The 16,782-nt window shown below is 41.7% G+C and overlaps 1 protein-coding gene across 1 annotated transcript in view; it reads left to right on the top strand.

The window, feature by feature from the left end:
* Nucleotides 1–16,782, top strand: part of Mp (collagen XV/XVIII-type protein multiplexin) — a 292,407-nt gene that overhangs the window by 53,199 nt on the left and 222,426 nt on the right. Inside the window, exons 3-4 of the mRNA XM_078190578.1 lie at nt 5,586–5,851; nt 7,230–7,505. Coding sequence (XP_078046704.1) covers nt 5,586–5,851; nt 7,230–7,505 — 542 coding nt within the window. The remainder of the gene's footprint in view (nt 1–5,585; nt 5,852–7,229; nt 7,506–16,782) is intronic.

The following is a 16,782-nucleotide window of genomic DNA, read 5'->3' as shown; positions in this document are numbered from 1 at the left end:
GACTTGTCGAGCGCGTATCCGGTTTAATCATCAATGCCGCGGCTTTTTCAGCAAACGATTCGTCCGATCGCGAAAACGATTGGGTTGCACCGTTGAACGTGTAATGATATCCTGATCGCAGATTATCGTTGTGGGCGGATCTTTTCACGGAAAAAGCGGTCCGCGCGACGAGCACAATGCAGTTGCGGAAAATCGACGTTTTCCGGCGCGACGAGGTGGCATTTTTTCGAATTTCGAAGAAACGACGCGCACAGGACGTTTTGTTAATCGTCGATGCGCGTCCGTTTTTTCGACGCCGCTTTTCCATGGATTGGCGAGCGATCTGTGCGAGCGAAATTAAAAAGCTACATTTCCGTAATTATTTTATAGACTGCCTCCAAATTTTTATATGCAATACTTAGTGTGTAACGTGACCAATTCGGATAGCAATTGAGATATTAAAATGAACGGCTGAAACACTGTCGAACAATTCTTGTTATCTCCAATTTGGTATTTTACTTTAAATGGTCAGATAAAATGGTATGCTACTGGAAATCATGAAATAAAATGGTATGAAAATTTAAATGGTAAAAATAAAATGGTATGCTTCTTTAAATGGTAAGATAAAATGGTACGCCACTTTAAATTATTTCTAAACTGTGTACCCTTCCGCGGAATAAAAGTTAAAGTCCTTATCAATTATACATACGGTGACTCCCAAAAATATTCGAGACGTCCAACTTTGACTTCCACGCCGTATATTTAATCCGTCAAGGACCCACCGTCGCAGTCTTTCCTAAAACCATCAAAACTCGGAAACATTGAAGGGTCCGTATATTTATGATAGCCGGCGTGGTTTCGTTTCCAGCGATAAATCAACGGGAAGCAAATTCCGAAGGAATAATGTTCGCGCATCTCCGAAACGCAGCCACTGTTAGAACTATAAAACACGAATTTTCGAGTGATCGATCCCGGTGTAATTTCCCGGCGAACTTCAATGTAAATTTACAAAACCTTATGCAGCCGTATAGAGAGAGAGAGAGAGAGAGTGAGCGAGAGAGAGGGGGGGAGGTATTAAATTAAACTTCATGTTCCATTTATCTTCACTCACCGTGTACAAACGGGATCAATCGGTGATTTCGTATGCATTGTTTCCCGGCTATCGATTTCCTAGCAATTTGCCCCACGGTGAAATTGATCCTATCAGAGATTTCTTTCTCGAATCCGTGGCAATTTTTGCGAGTTATTTGTAAATGCTGCAGCGGACTGTCGAGTGGTGGGATCCCCCGAAAAATTGAAGGCGCGTTTTAATCGGCGTTTAAAACCCTGGAAATGATGCACGGCTACGCGAATCAATGGCTCGCGCGTGGAGAAACCAATGTCGGCGTTCGCTCTGTCTCGCGTTGCGAGTGGACAATCGAATGGGAAATAAAAAGGAGAAAAACAAGATGGCAGAAAATATATAATGAAAGAGCAACCTCGACGGGAACTCCTGTCCACCGACGGGAAATTGCCAAGCAGCTTTGACTCCGCTAGGAAACTTCGGCCCGCGACGAGGCTTTAAAAGTTCTCGCGACTGATAACACTGAACTTTCTCTGCCTACTGCGAAAAAGCTTTGGCCTGGGTATTATTCGTTATTGCTTCGCGCGATTCTTTCGATAGAAATTCGTTGGTCACTGAATTATCTTACTCGGGCAACTTTTCCGCTGATCGCGTTTGCCTGAGGCTGCCGAAACGATTTTTTGTCTTTCAAACAATACTTCCTGTTATTTTATTTCATAATTGTTTTTAATAGACACGCGAGCTTGCACGTGTCTACAACGTGGAATTTTGTCAATGTTTTCACGAGAAACACTGTCTTGTTATTTCTCAGACAACAAATTATCAAAAGGTGTTAGGGGAATATGCGGACAAGAAAGGTTATCTTCAATTATCTCTTGCGCAAGCGTTGAAATCCCTCGCTACGCACACGTTGGCCGATCAAATATGTTAAGCATCGAAGTCTTCTCTCTTTAAGTTTCCACATTTTCATACTTTCATCGCCCGACAACAAATTCTTGAAATCTGTGACGTAAACTATATAAAAATTAATTTTCTTCTATTTTCTATATTTTTACTAATTTATTCTTCGTCCACAGACTTTTACAATCTATAAAATCCACTGCTTATTAATTACTTTGATTTTTTACGTGCAACCAACTGTCCAGCCAGAAAAATGGAGCTCTCCAGATGTTGGTTTTATAGATACTCTGTGTGCGTTTGCTTGGTAATTATGCAAAGCAGTTCATTTTCTATTTCTGTAATCCACCGTCTCGTAACAGTCCAGAAGTCTTGATATCTCGCAATACCGGGTCTAATTTCACTTGAACTCGCCGGCCTTTCTATTTGCATGTAAATACCACCTCTGACCATGGGTATTCAATCAAATGAAGAGTTGGGAACTATTTACATGCATATGAAAATGGAAAACACCGCCGCTACGTGCATTAAAGACACATCGGCGATGTAATAGATGGACATTTGCGAAACACAATGTGTCGCGTTGCATTTCGTCGAATGAAATTCAGGCTGAATTTGAGGAATTAGGAATTAGGAACGTTTCAACAGCAAATAATATCAATGCCTGATATGATATCATAACCTGACAGGTAAAAATTCTTTGTAAAATTGTGAATCTGTGTAAAAAATATATGTTATCTGTCAACTGTTAATTATCGATTAAAGCAGCGATTTGCCACAGTTTCCGCGCGAAATAACCCAGATCTGACACGGAAGATTAATGCAATCTTTCAATTACCAATCAGATTTTATATTACGAGCGTTTCAACAGAAAATCACGATTCAATATTAATACCAAATACAGGTAAAAATGCTTTGGAAAATCTTGAATATATATATAGTTTGCAAGGTAATAGTTATTGATTATCTTTGAGCAGTAATTTGCCGCAATTTCTATATAAAATAAAATTTTGCAGAGTCGAAAGCACGCGACTGGAAAAATATTTGGCTTTGAAAGAGTACATGAAGAAATATATATATTTTATTAGGTTTAACTGTGCCAAATAGAGGGAGCAGTGTGCGTGAAAGAAAAATTGCGCTCGATGGCCCGTCGGCGCCGACGCTAGGCATACAGTTTTTAATGCGATTTACTGCACCGACTCATATTTCGACAATAAATATCGATTATCGAACCGAGCTTTCTGCCGCGGTTCACCGCGGTATATATAGAGTGTGTGTGTGTCTCGAATCTGCGAGATGCATGGCGTGCGAAACGGGGTCGTGATATATTAAAGAAATATGATCATAATCACCGGCGAGCATGTAAGCTTACGTGAACGCAAAGTAAATTGTGTAAAACCAATGGAACACGGTGTTAATGTTCCTTTTATCATCCGCGCAGGACCTCGCGATTATACTGATTAATGTTTCCTCGATAGCCGGCGTTCTATTGAAAATCGCGTTGCCGTGATTACGCGAATAAATCCTGTGGAAAGACAGTCGTATAATCGAACACCTTTTCTAACAATAGCTGCTATCTGTTGCAGAAGTGTCTTTTTTCTGTGGTAGAAATATTACAACTTTTATTTTACAATAATTTATAATGAATGCTTTATTTTTTATCTATATATAGATAATATCTATTAATATTACATATATATATGTAAGTAGAAATCTGTGAAATGGTGTTCGATAACTAGTCCCATCAAGATGTCCGCGATTTTTCGGATCCTCTACCGTGTCAACCCGACGCCGGTCTTATCAAGATTTCATCCTCTAATCCCGCCGAGCTCTTTAAAGTCTCCACGCACCGAAATAATTAAAGTTCTTCGCGTCGAGCTTGAATTACTTTCCTCTTCGTCGCATTTTTAACCCCGGTTGCCGGGCCGGCGGCGCAAGTCGATGTACCACGCGGTGCGCTCTGTTTTCGACGGTGTCCTTAATTAACTATAGTCTCGTCGGGGGCGTACACGCGCGGGCGTTTCGCAGATGATCCCGTTAAAATAATATTCACGGTTTACCGCTGCCGGCTTGATAGTTGGCCGGCTGATATATCGCCGGGACCGTTCCCGAACTGAATTTAAACAATTTGCATAAAACAGAGGGATACACAGGCGCCCCCGTAATTCATAACTTGATACAGCGAAACGATCGTGGCTACCCCTTCCTCCCCCTACGCCTTCCGTAGATTACGTTCGCCAAGAAAGTAATTCTGATACCTTCAACTGGCGAACAGCGAATGCCTTATTTTTTTATTTTTTTTTACCTGGAACTGGAACAAAAATTTAAAAACTAATTTCAGATAAGAAAGTTAAAAAATGTCGTTCCAAGTAATAGCAAAATGGAAAAAGAGAGTATTCTAGTCGTTGTATAGTAAATTAACCCTTGTAACAATTTTTAAAAATTCAGGTCATTTGGTTTGGCTTTGAAGAGATTAGCATTGTTCGAATACTTTTTGTCAGGAATAGTGTATGACAAAAATCACGACAGAGAGAAAACTGTTTGCTGATATACTAGAGAGGTTTATTAAAACTTTTTAATTTTTTATATTAAAAGTTTTAGGTCCCAGGCATTTTGAAAACATTATTTTTAATAAATTCGTAATGTCATCCGAGAATGAAGCTGTCCGCAGTTTATTCGGTGGACGGAATTCTAACGAAAGCAATTACCAATAAACATTTTCTTTTCGTACGTTAAAATGTTGCACTCGCGGAGAGCTGTTGCTCAAGAATTCACAAAGACTATTCATCGGGTTCCGTCGAGCGGGGGCCCGAACTGCAATGTAATTTGCAGAACGTCGCCTACTTACGGATCCGTAGTAGCGCATTAGGAAGAAAATTTCTAATTAAATTTCGAACGGTTACTTTTTCACCTTTTTTTTCTCCTGTTATTTCTCCTCTCTTATTTTTTTTCTCTCCACGACCTGTCTACGCCCGCGATGTTGATCTAAAATCGTCTTAATGGAAAGAGTTTTATACACTTTAAAGCTTAAAGCTAAACTTCCAGCCTTCTTTTACTTACGGCGAGGGGGGGTTCTGTAATTTTGTGGAATGGCTCGGCAAATAGAAGTAAGGAAAAACGAAAAAGCGTAGTCAGCTTCTATGAAAGTTAGTTCATCGGGGATTGCACTTTAACTAGAATTCAAAACTTTTGAAATCTCCGATCGGTCGACTGCCATTAATTACCTTATTTCGTGGCGCAATGCTTTAAACGAAATTAGTTCCCTTCCATCTCGACGCGTGATCAATTCCCCACGTAAATTCGGAAATTTACGAAAGTCAGAAATACTTTCTTCATGAAAGACTATTTTTCACGATCTAATTATTGAGTCGATATATTACATAATATGTAAAAACAACTGCAGTGCTGCTCAATTGTTCCAATTACATTACAAAATTGCACAAGGAATTTGCTTGGTTCGTAGAATGTTTCACAAATTCTGAAATAAGAGGGAGAAAACACTTTGGTTCGCAAATGGTTAATTCATGTAAATCTTCTTTGATAAAATGATAGCGAACGTGGCGAATCGATTGCGAATTGCGATTTTCCAGGGAGCCATAATGGAAAGAGCATTCTAACCACGTTTCCTCGCACCTTTGTGTTTCAGACCAGGTTTATGATTTACTCCAAGCAACACTGGCATCGGCAGACGATAATAATTTCTACATCGACAATGGTCTCGACGGATTTCCGGCGTTCGGCTTCCGACCTGGCTCTGAAGTCAAGCAACCCTATCGATTATATCTTCCGGAAAAATTGCCAGCCGAGTTTACTCTGGTGGCGACTTTCAAACCGGAGACTCTGAGGAACAGCTATCTCTTCGCGGTTGTTAACCCCTTTGAGACCGTCGTGCAATTGGGCATCAGAATATCGGTACGTATAAATAATAATTGACGGCAGGAGTCAATTATGAATAATGTAGCATAATAAAAAATAGCATAATAATATTTGATATTTATTACAATATTTTATCTTATACCTAACTGGTACAGTAGAATTATTTCTTACTTTTCCTCGAAAACAGAGCCACAAAAGAAAAACGTTATTCTTCCCTTTTGCCTTACTTTTTGTCGCAGAAGCAACCCCCATCGGTTTCGTATAATTACACGACACCACGTATATAAAAATCGTCGAAATTCGTCGGTGCTCCTCGGAACCGAAATTCCCGCTAACCTCGAGCGAGAATTAATCTCCGAGGAAGTCGCAGATACGCGTTGATCAGTGTAATCGATAAAGCTTCGATTCCGTCGTTCGAAATCGACGAGCGCGTCGTGTCGGCAGATTTCTCATCGAATAATCAGCGATCGTGCCGCACCCGAAATTATCTCTGGATCTCGCCTTCGGTCTCTCTCTCTCTCTCTCTCTCTCTCTCTCTTCCTCGCCCACCTCGAGGAAAATAAAATACCCTGGGATTCGAAAGTCGAGCTGTTTTCCCGCGGTCGCGCGCGCGGGCCACCGCGCTATCGATTCTCGTGGGGATCGTGTCCTCTCGAAAACGTCGAAAGCGACGACGGAGAGAGGCTGCCTGGCTGTGCTGGCTGACTGGCTGGGCTGCTTCACCTGCAGAACACGTAGACGCCGTATTACCTGTGGAAACGGTGCCGCGAGAAACGTGAAAGATCTCAAAGAAATTTGAAGACTCGGGTAGCGCTGCAACAACGGCCTCGGAGGGATTTGGAAACATGAGGAAATGCCCTCCACCACCGGCTCTCCCCCCAGGTCCCGGCCGATCACCGGGAACACCCGTCGAGAGACCGACTTAAAAGTCTATCGCGGAGCGCCGCCGGAGCCTATTCCTTTTATAAATCGACCGATTTTACTTGGAAATTTCTGTCGACTTTCTGATTGGCTTTATATTCAGATCCTTGTCGTTCAGTTTTTTTTTTTCTTCTATCCACCCCTCCCCAGAGAGTTACCCCGGCGCGGTTTTATTTCACGCGGCGACGCGCACCGTATTCGACACCCGATGAGCGAACGTATTGCCGCGAGAAGCCGACACGGCGCGAGAGGAAACGTCGTGGTAGCGTACGGCTGAAACGTTTTCCACGATGGATTATTCCTCTGCTCGATTCTCACCTTTGTCCACTTTACTCGGCGAAAAGGACGACGCGGTGAATTCCTACAACGCGCCGAAAAATTTTCCGAACATCGTTCTTAACGTCGTATTTTAATTGAATCTTTGATAAGATATTCTCTTTTAAAAATTGTCCAAGTAACAATGAAATATTATTTAGAAATCATCCGTTCGCAGGACGGGCCAGGGACCAATCAAAACATCTCCCTGGTTTACACCAATTCCGATGAATACTCCCATTCAGAGGAGGTAGCGAAATTCACGGTGCCAAAGCTGACGAAGGAATGGTCGAAAATCGTAATTAGAGTCTCGGTAACCGAGGTCACATTATTCATGAACTGCCATAAAATGGCCACGCAACGAGTAACCAGAATACCGCTCGAATACCAATTCGACACGGCCAGCACGCTCTACATCGCCCAAGCTGGACCCCACATTCAAGAGAAGTACAACGTGAGTACAGAAAAAGCATTGTAATTGTAGTTAAAATTTTTATAATAATAATAATAATTATTGTAATACAAAATTTGATAATTATTTATAATGTTCTTGTGGAAACGGTGCTGAACGGAATTTTCCTATTAAATTTCGAAACGCGTGTACACTTTGCACAAAATTATTCATTTAACCGAATATACGGTCATTGTGAATTTTATATCATTTCGAATTTTATTATTTTCAAATCATGTTCCCTTGCGCTCGCATATGTTACCTGGGGCTAGCCACGGATACATCGCTTTACGCGTACGCGCTATTATAATTAACTCTTTGCGGTCGTAATTCCGGGTATACCTAGTAACGGTGCATTTACTTTTGTATAATGATGCAGGATTATAAAATCACTGAAAATGATATTTAACGCTAGGTTTACGCTTTGAAGCTTTAATTCCAACCAAACAATTATAATGTAAATTAGTGACGTTATTATAATATATATATATTAAATATTTATTTTTGTACCTTTATTTGTATGATATTAATATTAAAATAAATTTTTTTATAATAATTCGGAATTATTTAGCTAGAAGTACCGATTGAACTATCACCTTCCGGACACAAGTCCATTAATAAATTTATACAATATCGAGCCGTGTCCATTAGCGTATTACAAAATACATCGATCCATTTAAAAAAATGATACTTGACCTACATCCCGTGTTCGCGCCCGTCCGCTCGCGAACAAATTAATAGCCAAAATACACCTCTCATCCGATACCATTCGAATCCGCCCCGAAATAATTTTTCCTAGGAACAATAATAATCACGGCAATTCAGAACGGTTACACGCGGTTGTGACCCGTGTCCTATGTATAGAATTATTTCAGAATTACCTAAAACGCGTCGCCGGGCGAACGAAGTAGAACGCAGCCGTAGATAGTTGTGTGACGTCAAACGAAAGCAATACGAAACCCGACGACACTTTTTTTTGTCCGGCTGTGTCGCGTCAGTGTCGTCGTTTTCTGAAGCCGGCGAACTGTATTCGGCGAATGTAACAATTCCATTAGGAGCAAACGAATCTCCGAGCCGAGAGAGTTCGCGCGGCCGTGCGCGTTCTCCAGGAACTTTTTAAAAAGACGAAAACCGTTCGGTTAAACGATTCAGCACCGTTTCCAGCCTTAAACAACTAGAGGAAGTTACTTAGCGAGTCCCGGGTTCGGTCCACGGGATCGCCGGGCAAACCCGTGGATAAACCCTCGAAACGCGATGGTCACAGGAACGTGAGCGGGAAATCTCGATAGGTTGTGTTCTCCGGGGATTTTAATACTGACCGAGAGGAGGGGTGGGTCGAGTGTTTCCAGCGAAATACATAACGTGTAACTTTAAACGAATATAGTGCGATATTGCCTTCGTGGAAAGTGAATCAGCAGGAGGATCGAAGTGGACGAAATCCTATACAGCCGGCGATTATAATAACCCCGGAGGAGACACGGTGCCATTTAATGCCACCGTGCTTTGTCAACTATCTATATTACTTGTTCAAACTTGTAGTTGTATGCATGTGATTGTTTTATTAAATTATATACTTTGTAAATATTAATAAATACTGAATTAAATATCTTAATAAATTTTATAAATTATATATGAAAGTATCCAAAGAAAATCTAGAGGAAATTAAACATATACAGCGGGTGTACAATAACTGACCCAATTTGCAAAGATATTGCAACCGATAGATGATTGAGAGATCTAGAAACACGAATGCAACGTTTCTAAATCCATTTGCAAAAGGAAAACATTTCTCGCTTGCAATTTATATTTATATATCTAGTATTTAGAGCGTTTAGAAACATTTCAGAATACACGAAGCAAACTATAGCAGAATATTCGCTGCAGTGTACAGCTATCAGGTTAATCCAACAGCAGACTATTCCAAAATAGTAAAAATCGATAATATAATAGGAATAAATAATTTCTGCCGAAGGATCGAATTCTACAGCTGCTGTAAACCTATTAGCTGCTAAGTCCGCCAAAATTCAGTAAGCAATATCGATCTCTTCCTCGATATACCCGACATTCATCCAAGTATTTCGCTAAACGATGCAGCGAGCATACGTCAGAGTGTAGGGGAGTCATCGTATTGGCACGATTATACGTACGCGCGCCGATGAATGGAGACCGTCAAAATGTCAAGACAGCATGGAAAATGTCGACGAAATAACGCTTGCTTCCGAAATAATAAACTCGAATTAACTGTTGCATCATTAATTGCCGCTGCTCGCCGTTCGCGAAATAAAGCGGAAATAGCCTAGAGCAGTTGTCCGATGAGATTATGTTACACAAGAGACTGGCCGACCCCGTGATATAAAAGGTAATAAGGCAGCTTTAATGAGATTGCGGCCGCGCGCAGCACGGCCGAGCCCAAAGGTCGTTATTTACGATTCGAAAATCTTATTTGCTAGTTTCAAATCGCCATCCGTAATTAGTGTCTATGCACAGCTGATGCACTCCGATTCTCTCTACACCGTGAACGGGGATCTCGTAACGTCAGCGCGCGGTAGAACGATTCGCCCCGGTCCCTTTGTTAATTAGTCGCTGACTATAATTGGTACGATCCGGCGCGGTGCAGTATTTTGTTACAGCCGTGGTTATACGGGGCGAATCCCGTAACTCTTGCTCCTTTTTCTTTCTTGAAAATTGTTTCAAGGAATTATACGTGCCATCGATTCAATTATGGCATTTCAATTATATCCAATTTCTAATAAATAAACTTCTTTGTCGAATAAAATAATTATCAATGAATTGCTGTCTTCTTGAGGAAGGCTCTCTCTGACTCGCTCTTTAATCACTATTCTCCAATTCACCTCTTCTCTCCTCCGCTTCTTCGTAAATTTTTAAATTCCATTTTATTCGATCACGTTCATTCTCTCCCTCTTTCTACTCGTTTTCCTAGAGCAGCAGATTCATTTAAACTTTTCATAATCTTCTCCGTCAAGTAGCTCGTCGTACGGTAGGAAAACGTAGCACAAGTGAAATAATTCCTCGGAAATCGAACCGTCGAGGTACCCTTTCTTTAGAAAGATTGCTGAAAGAGCAAGCGAGTGCTCGATGTATTTCGCTCGAAGCTCGACCGGCAACGCTTTCAATAATTCAGCTGAAAATAGGTCACGAAGCTCGAAACTTCCGTACGAGTTAATAAGGCTAGTTCGAAATCGATCGCGGTTACCCCTAAAATTGACGCAGCGTCAACATTTGAAAATCCTGGTGGCAGAGGGGTGGATCCATCCGTTCCCGCAGAGAGATCTGTAACGTCTGTGTACGTTCTTTTACGTCACCGACCCCCGACCCCCATCCGGCTCCACGCAACCAATCGAAGATTCATTCTGGCTCGTTGGAGCGGCCGAATTATTTTGACTTGTTAGCGCGAAGTTCGCGCCGCGAAGCGTTCTCTCTTTTTTCGAGCGCAGGGACAATCGGGCTGAAACGATTAATCGGCTATTTAATTCGATGGCCGGGCGCGGTTTATGCGGAATTCTGGCCCGCCTGAGCTAGAACAGAGTTTGATTGACAATTTATTTTCCGAGTCGCTGACTCCGCGGTGTTCCAAAGACTGGAAAAAAATGGGATTTTTCGCTCGGTCGTGTGTCGGGGACCGGACACGATCCTCTTGTTTCCGGTCTTTTTAATCGTCGCGCGATACCGAATGAGGGGCGAATTTTTAACTCGTCTAATTGTAGCAGAATTTTTACGTGAATTAATTTTGTTGGAAGGTCGCGATTTTTTCCTTTGAAATTAAAACAATATGGACGTGCTTAAGTAAGTAATTTTCGTCCTGATTAATATTCAGGATAAAAGTATTTCGCTATCCATAGCCATTGCTATCCAAGTCCCGAAGGAATCTTAGAAAATGAGCCGCGTGGCTAATAACACCGAAGTGAACGTCAGCAAAGTAAAAGGTCGAGTATCTCGCACCGCCATGGCCGTGAGTAACCGCGAAGCAAGTCGCATTATTTTCGCAAATGGGGTTCGCCGTGAAGTTTTCTAAATAATTAAGAAACTTTTCGAAACGGTGGCCGGGTTCGCCCGAGTAAAATTCACGGCAAAAGTGATATTAAAATATTCACCGACCACATTTTTGCCATTCGAGGGCCATTCCCGCGCGGAGACTTCTTTCCGACCGTGACACCCCGTGCTTCGTGTTCCATCCAACAGTTCCGCGGAGCCGGATAACGGAGATCCTGGGGGACGTGTTCTTATCGAGGTGTCTGGTGGCGTTTTCATCAGACGTTCCCCCTCCCCCGCGACCCCCGAAAACGGAACAACACAGCCGAAGAAAAGTTCCATCGCGGCCTAACGGATTCGCAAATCTCTCTTTCTCTTGTTCCCCCCGTGCCCGTAACCCAAAAGTTTCATCATTGTTTCCCCTTCTGGGGCGCGCTGGTTCTCTCGTTCCGCCTTGTATCGCGTACGTCCCAGACTGAAACTAATCTCTATAAATTGCCCGGTTTCTGAGGCTGCTTCCGGCGCTCGCGAGAAGTCCGCGCTCTCACCATCGACGTGCCGTAGCATCGGAAATTTATGAGGGGCAACGTTATTAGCTGATAAAACGTTTATACGAGGTTTCGCAGATTTATTGAGGCAAATTTGGTGAATCAAGTTCTCGGGAACCGCTGTTACACCTCTACCTACTACCCCCCTCTAAGAACACGGGAGAGAGAGCCTGCTGTTCCGCGATCCCGGGGCGAGGACGCGCGAATCCATGAATATCGTATTAAGAATTTAAAAAGCAAGGTTCCGCCTGATTATGGATCACCGGTGAATTATTCAAAGGCAATTTTATGGAACGACAACCGAAGACTCGGCTCGTCCGGTTAAATAAATATCGCCGGCCGCGTGCGAACCAAACGTAGATTTTGTTTTAGGGTCTATTCTGGTCTAAAATCGATATTTTGAGGGTCCTAGGCTAGAACGCGCCCTTAAGAAAAACCTTCCTTTTCCTCGCTTTCTTGCGTAGTTTCGACGCGCTCGGTTGACGATAAATACGAAATTCGGGACGACGTTGAATTTCGAAATAACAGCGAATATCATATTTCTGTCATGCGCGCATCGCGCGAAAGAATCTGTTACATAATTGGACGAATGTTTGTATCCAATTATGGAAAATAATGGTCCATAACTCGATTTCCTGTATTAATTGGCAACTTTTAATTAATATGTTCGTTTTTATCATGAAATTTGTTTGAACAAATGGTGAACGGGGGTCGGTTAATTGAGGTTCATTATGAGAAACGTTTAATTTCGTAACTCCTCTTAGTTCGAACGACGAAGAATCGATTATCCTCTATCGGAGGCGAAGCAGTTACTTTTACTAATGAAAACGTCAACGTTTCCTTTAAAGATGATATTGCCGCTTTCCCGTTGAAAGAGGGTTCAGATAACAGGTTCACACGCTTCCAAAATTGATTGGGAATTGGAAATCTTTCAATTCCTAATTTCATGATGTACAGAATTTATTTCCATCGATGGTTCTTCTATAAAAAGTTCACGTTTAATAGTTTTTTCTGGATGATTTAATATTGCCGCAAAGAGGGAACATCATAGTTAGACAAAGTAATTCTAACTATCGGGTAGACACTTCGCTTTTAGAGCTAGGCGTTTAAAGTTAGATCGGGCCACTTATTTTGCTGGAACGCCAATAACGATGCCGGTATAAATAAGACTCGGAAGCTGATAATTACATCGCCGATAATTTGCAAGAAAGTTTCCACGATTATCTCACATAACAATCTCGAATAATTATCGAATAAGATATAATATTATTTAAGATAATGTTATTATAAGAGTAACCATATGGCACATTTACATTGCTGATAACTAATTGCATGTTCCCTCTAATATATCAGCTCTTCGTTCTTTTAAATAAACATATTAATCCTGCGGTATTGTAATTTTCTTCTGTTAGCTAGCAAACCTTTCGAATCGCCATTTTAACTTCATCACTTAGGACCTTAAATACAATACGCGCGCTAATTGTTGCACTAAGCGTAGCGGTGGTACGTTTCGGTGACCCGCAGAGACCAGGAACGGAAAAGTTCCCGTCGCGAATTGATAAGTGGACGCGCGCGGAAGACTCGGGCCACGCGAATGCATCACGTGTAATTGTTACACCGCTAGAGTCCCACTACACCTTTTAATTTACGCTCGGATCTGCATAAAAAGGGCGTACGTTACGTAAGAATGCGGCGCCGCATCGCGGCCAGGCATTTTACAGTGGTGTGTGGCGCGGTCGCGTTTAGAGCGGCGTTATAACAGCCTCGTGCAGGTTTCATCGTGTTTCAAAGATAATGCGGCATATTCGGTCTCCGGACGCGTACCATCTAATCCGTATTTTACATAACTTATTAATGCGACTTTCCCCTCCGCGCGATAAGCGTAAAATACCTTCTGTCTAGATATTTTCTAAGGCGTTATGTATCGCGCGAATATGTGCCCAAGGAAATTAAACTTAGAAACGGGACCCTTATATTACCTCGAACCAACTGTCTTCGAAGATAAGTAGAGCAAGGAGTTACCGGCAAATTAAGAACAATTTTTCCTTCGTATGTACAGGGTGGCCGACTATAAATGTTCAAGCAAATGTCTCGTGAAAGCTTTAAATTACAAAAAAGTTCAATAAGAGAAATTTACACGATTTCTCTTTTCATAAATATAATACTGTTTGCATATTTAACTGGCATAAATTACTTGTCATCAAAATAGTATCGTATTAAAAATTGCTATAATTCTGCTGGAGGTAAAATTCCGCTCGCCGAAAATATAAAAACAAATGATAGATTTCGGTGAGGCGTTCTCCAAACAGCGAACGCCGGATTCTTGGCCCACGAGAACCGTCGCGTATTTAAGAAACTCGGAGTATAAGTGTTCTTTAAAGCTTTCGTCGCTAACCACCCTTGCAGGCACACTCTGCATCAAAATTCTTATCCCTTTGCCTACACACCGTACCGCGCCTGCGAGAGTTCTTTCCAGCGGAGACACGCCACTCGGCATTCTTCTTTCAGTGACGTTTCCCGGGTTCATCGAGACATCAAAGAATATTTTTGAACAATTGGATATTTAAAAGGAAGCCCGCTCTGTCTTTGCGCATCAATTTAATGCCTCGCCGCGACTTCGGTAGCGTAGAGAGAAACGTTTATACGCGAGTTTTCTGTACTATTTATTTTATTTATCCTATTCAGGTATACTGCCACGTACGTTTAGTTTTCTTAAAATGATGATTATTTTAAAAGAAAATGAGAATCGGTTGAAAAACTATTCTTAATACCGAAAAAGCCTCATCTACTACGATGATACTTCAGTGTTCGATTGATATTCGACATTGTATCGGTGTTTCGAGCATAATAGAATCTGGAAAACTGCGCGGCGCATAGAAGAAATCACGTAGCCGTGTCCGTAAGTAGTGCCGCGAGCGTAACCCTCCGTTCTCATTTAGAAAATGTTCATTTCCCTTGATGTCAGTCTAATACTCGAAGGTCGAAAGTCAACGCGGCAATATCAAGGCGAGGAGGAAAAAAAAAACTCAATGTTCCTTGGGAGAATCCCGGGATAAGCGTGGTCCGTGGGGCTTCATTCGCGGGCCAAGCAAGTATCCGTACTATTCTCGAGGATCGTAAGGATATATAACCGACGGAATGTAACGAGGACGAAGTGGATGCGCATCGTGCGCCAGGACATAAGCCAGAATGCGGAATGTACCATCAGCATCGGGGCTGGAATACGCCGGGATAAAAGCATCGCCGGGGCTACTTTCGCCTTTAAGAAGGGGGCACACCGGGAGTGTTTTGACATCGGCGACCCCTTCGCGCAGACGGGAACCAAAAAATTAGCATACCGCATGCGAGATTGCTGTTTCGGTATGCGAGCACGAGAAATCACGGTTAAGTGTCTCCAGAAATGCCACAAATCTCGATGGATCTTCTACGGAAAATTATCGTGATTTCGTAGCCCCATATTTTCTAATGCGGTAGAACCTCGATTAAGCGAATCTTTGGCATCAGAACTCTATAGTTTAAAGCGATAGGTGACTTAAATTTTATTGAAGCATTATTAATCTAATATTTCGTGTGATTCCTTTTTTATTATTTTAATAAAACATTAACAATTTATAGAACTTTCAATCTAACTTTTATCATCCACAAATTAATTCTTTCGTTGACGAAGCATTTACAGTAATAAAAATCTGAAATCTCGTGAAAATTCTCTTATTCTGTTTGTCTATCGGTACACGCATTAATAGAATCCCCAATTACTAGTCGAATCGACGAGTAATCCGCTATCTTGCTTTATTGAAGTACAGCTTGAATTTGATACGCGCGCCGTCAGTTTACGTTACGTTTAATCCTAATTCTCGAAATTGTAATAACGGAGACGAAATATAGTATATCGAAGAGATTAGAAACGATTCATATAAACTAAAGTCTGTGTCAATTGCAAGAGTTGGCTACCTAATTCGATTTGAGTGACAAGTTAAAAATAATGTTCAATGCTCTACCGTATCAACGCTGGAATTGTGAAAAATAATGTTACGTAATTATAATATTTCGTAGCAAGGTGATTATGTAAATGTCTATTGTAACGCCGAGGCTTTAAAGGAGAAACTTTTTAAATAGCATGGACAATTTCGTAACAACTTCATTACGTAGAAAAATAATTTAACTTCGTAATGCTTGGGGAGGCACTTCCCTCGAAACTGAGTTTTGGCGCGGGAGGCCATTCTTGCATCCGACAGTGGAATCGTCGTTTCGCACGGTAGTCGACGATAAAGCTGGGAGATTCTTTTCGGCCCGCGTATAAGCGTAAACGAGTAGCGAGACTTTTAAGCGATGTTAACTTCGCAAACACTGATTTAACTGTTTGCGACCGATGCGGACCCGTCCTGCGCTTTCTTGAATGTTTGATGGACCCCTTTCGCGACGCACGATGGTCCAACGTGACAAAATTCTTATCCTTGCTTTAACAACCTAATTGGTAGAATGACTTGCATATGGCAGATAGAAATTTTCATCTTTCTTGTTTGAAAGCTGTCTTCGCTTTGGCTCCGCTATTAAAAAGAGTATTTTCAGATTTTTAATTCCGACTGCAGCCGACATTGCGAAAAAAAGAAATATTCCAGCAGAACGAAGCGTATACATGGACAGTTAATTAAACAAGTGGTCAAGATTTGATACGACCATGCTAAGCTCGAGAGTGACGGTAAAGTTTTTACGGCCGCGCCGCTCCAAAGCTTGGATTACAT

Source organism: Augochlora pura, chromosome 9 (genome assembly GCF_028453695.1).
Source record: "Augochlora pura isolate Apur16 chromosome 9, APUR_v2.2.1, whole genome shotgun sequence".
Classification (NCBI taxonomy): Eukaryota; Metazoa; Arthropoda; class Insecta; order Hymenoptera; family Halictidae; genus Augochlora; species Augochlora pura.
The sequence above is the reverse complement of the archived record's forward strand: the minus strand, read 5'-3'. Positions and strand labels throughout refer to the sequence as shown.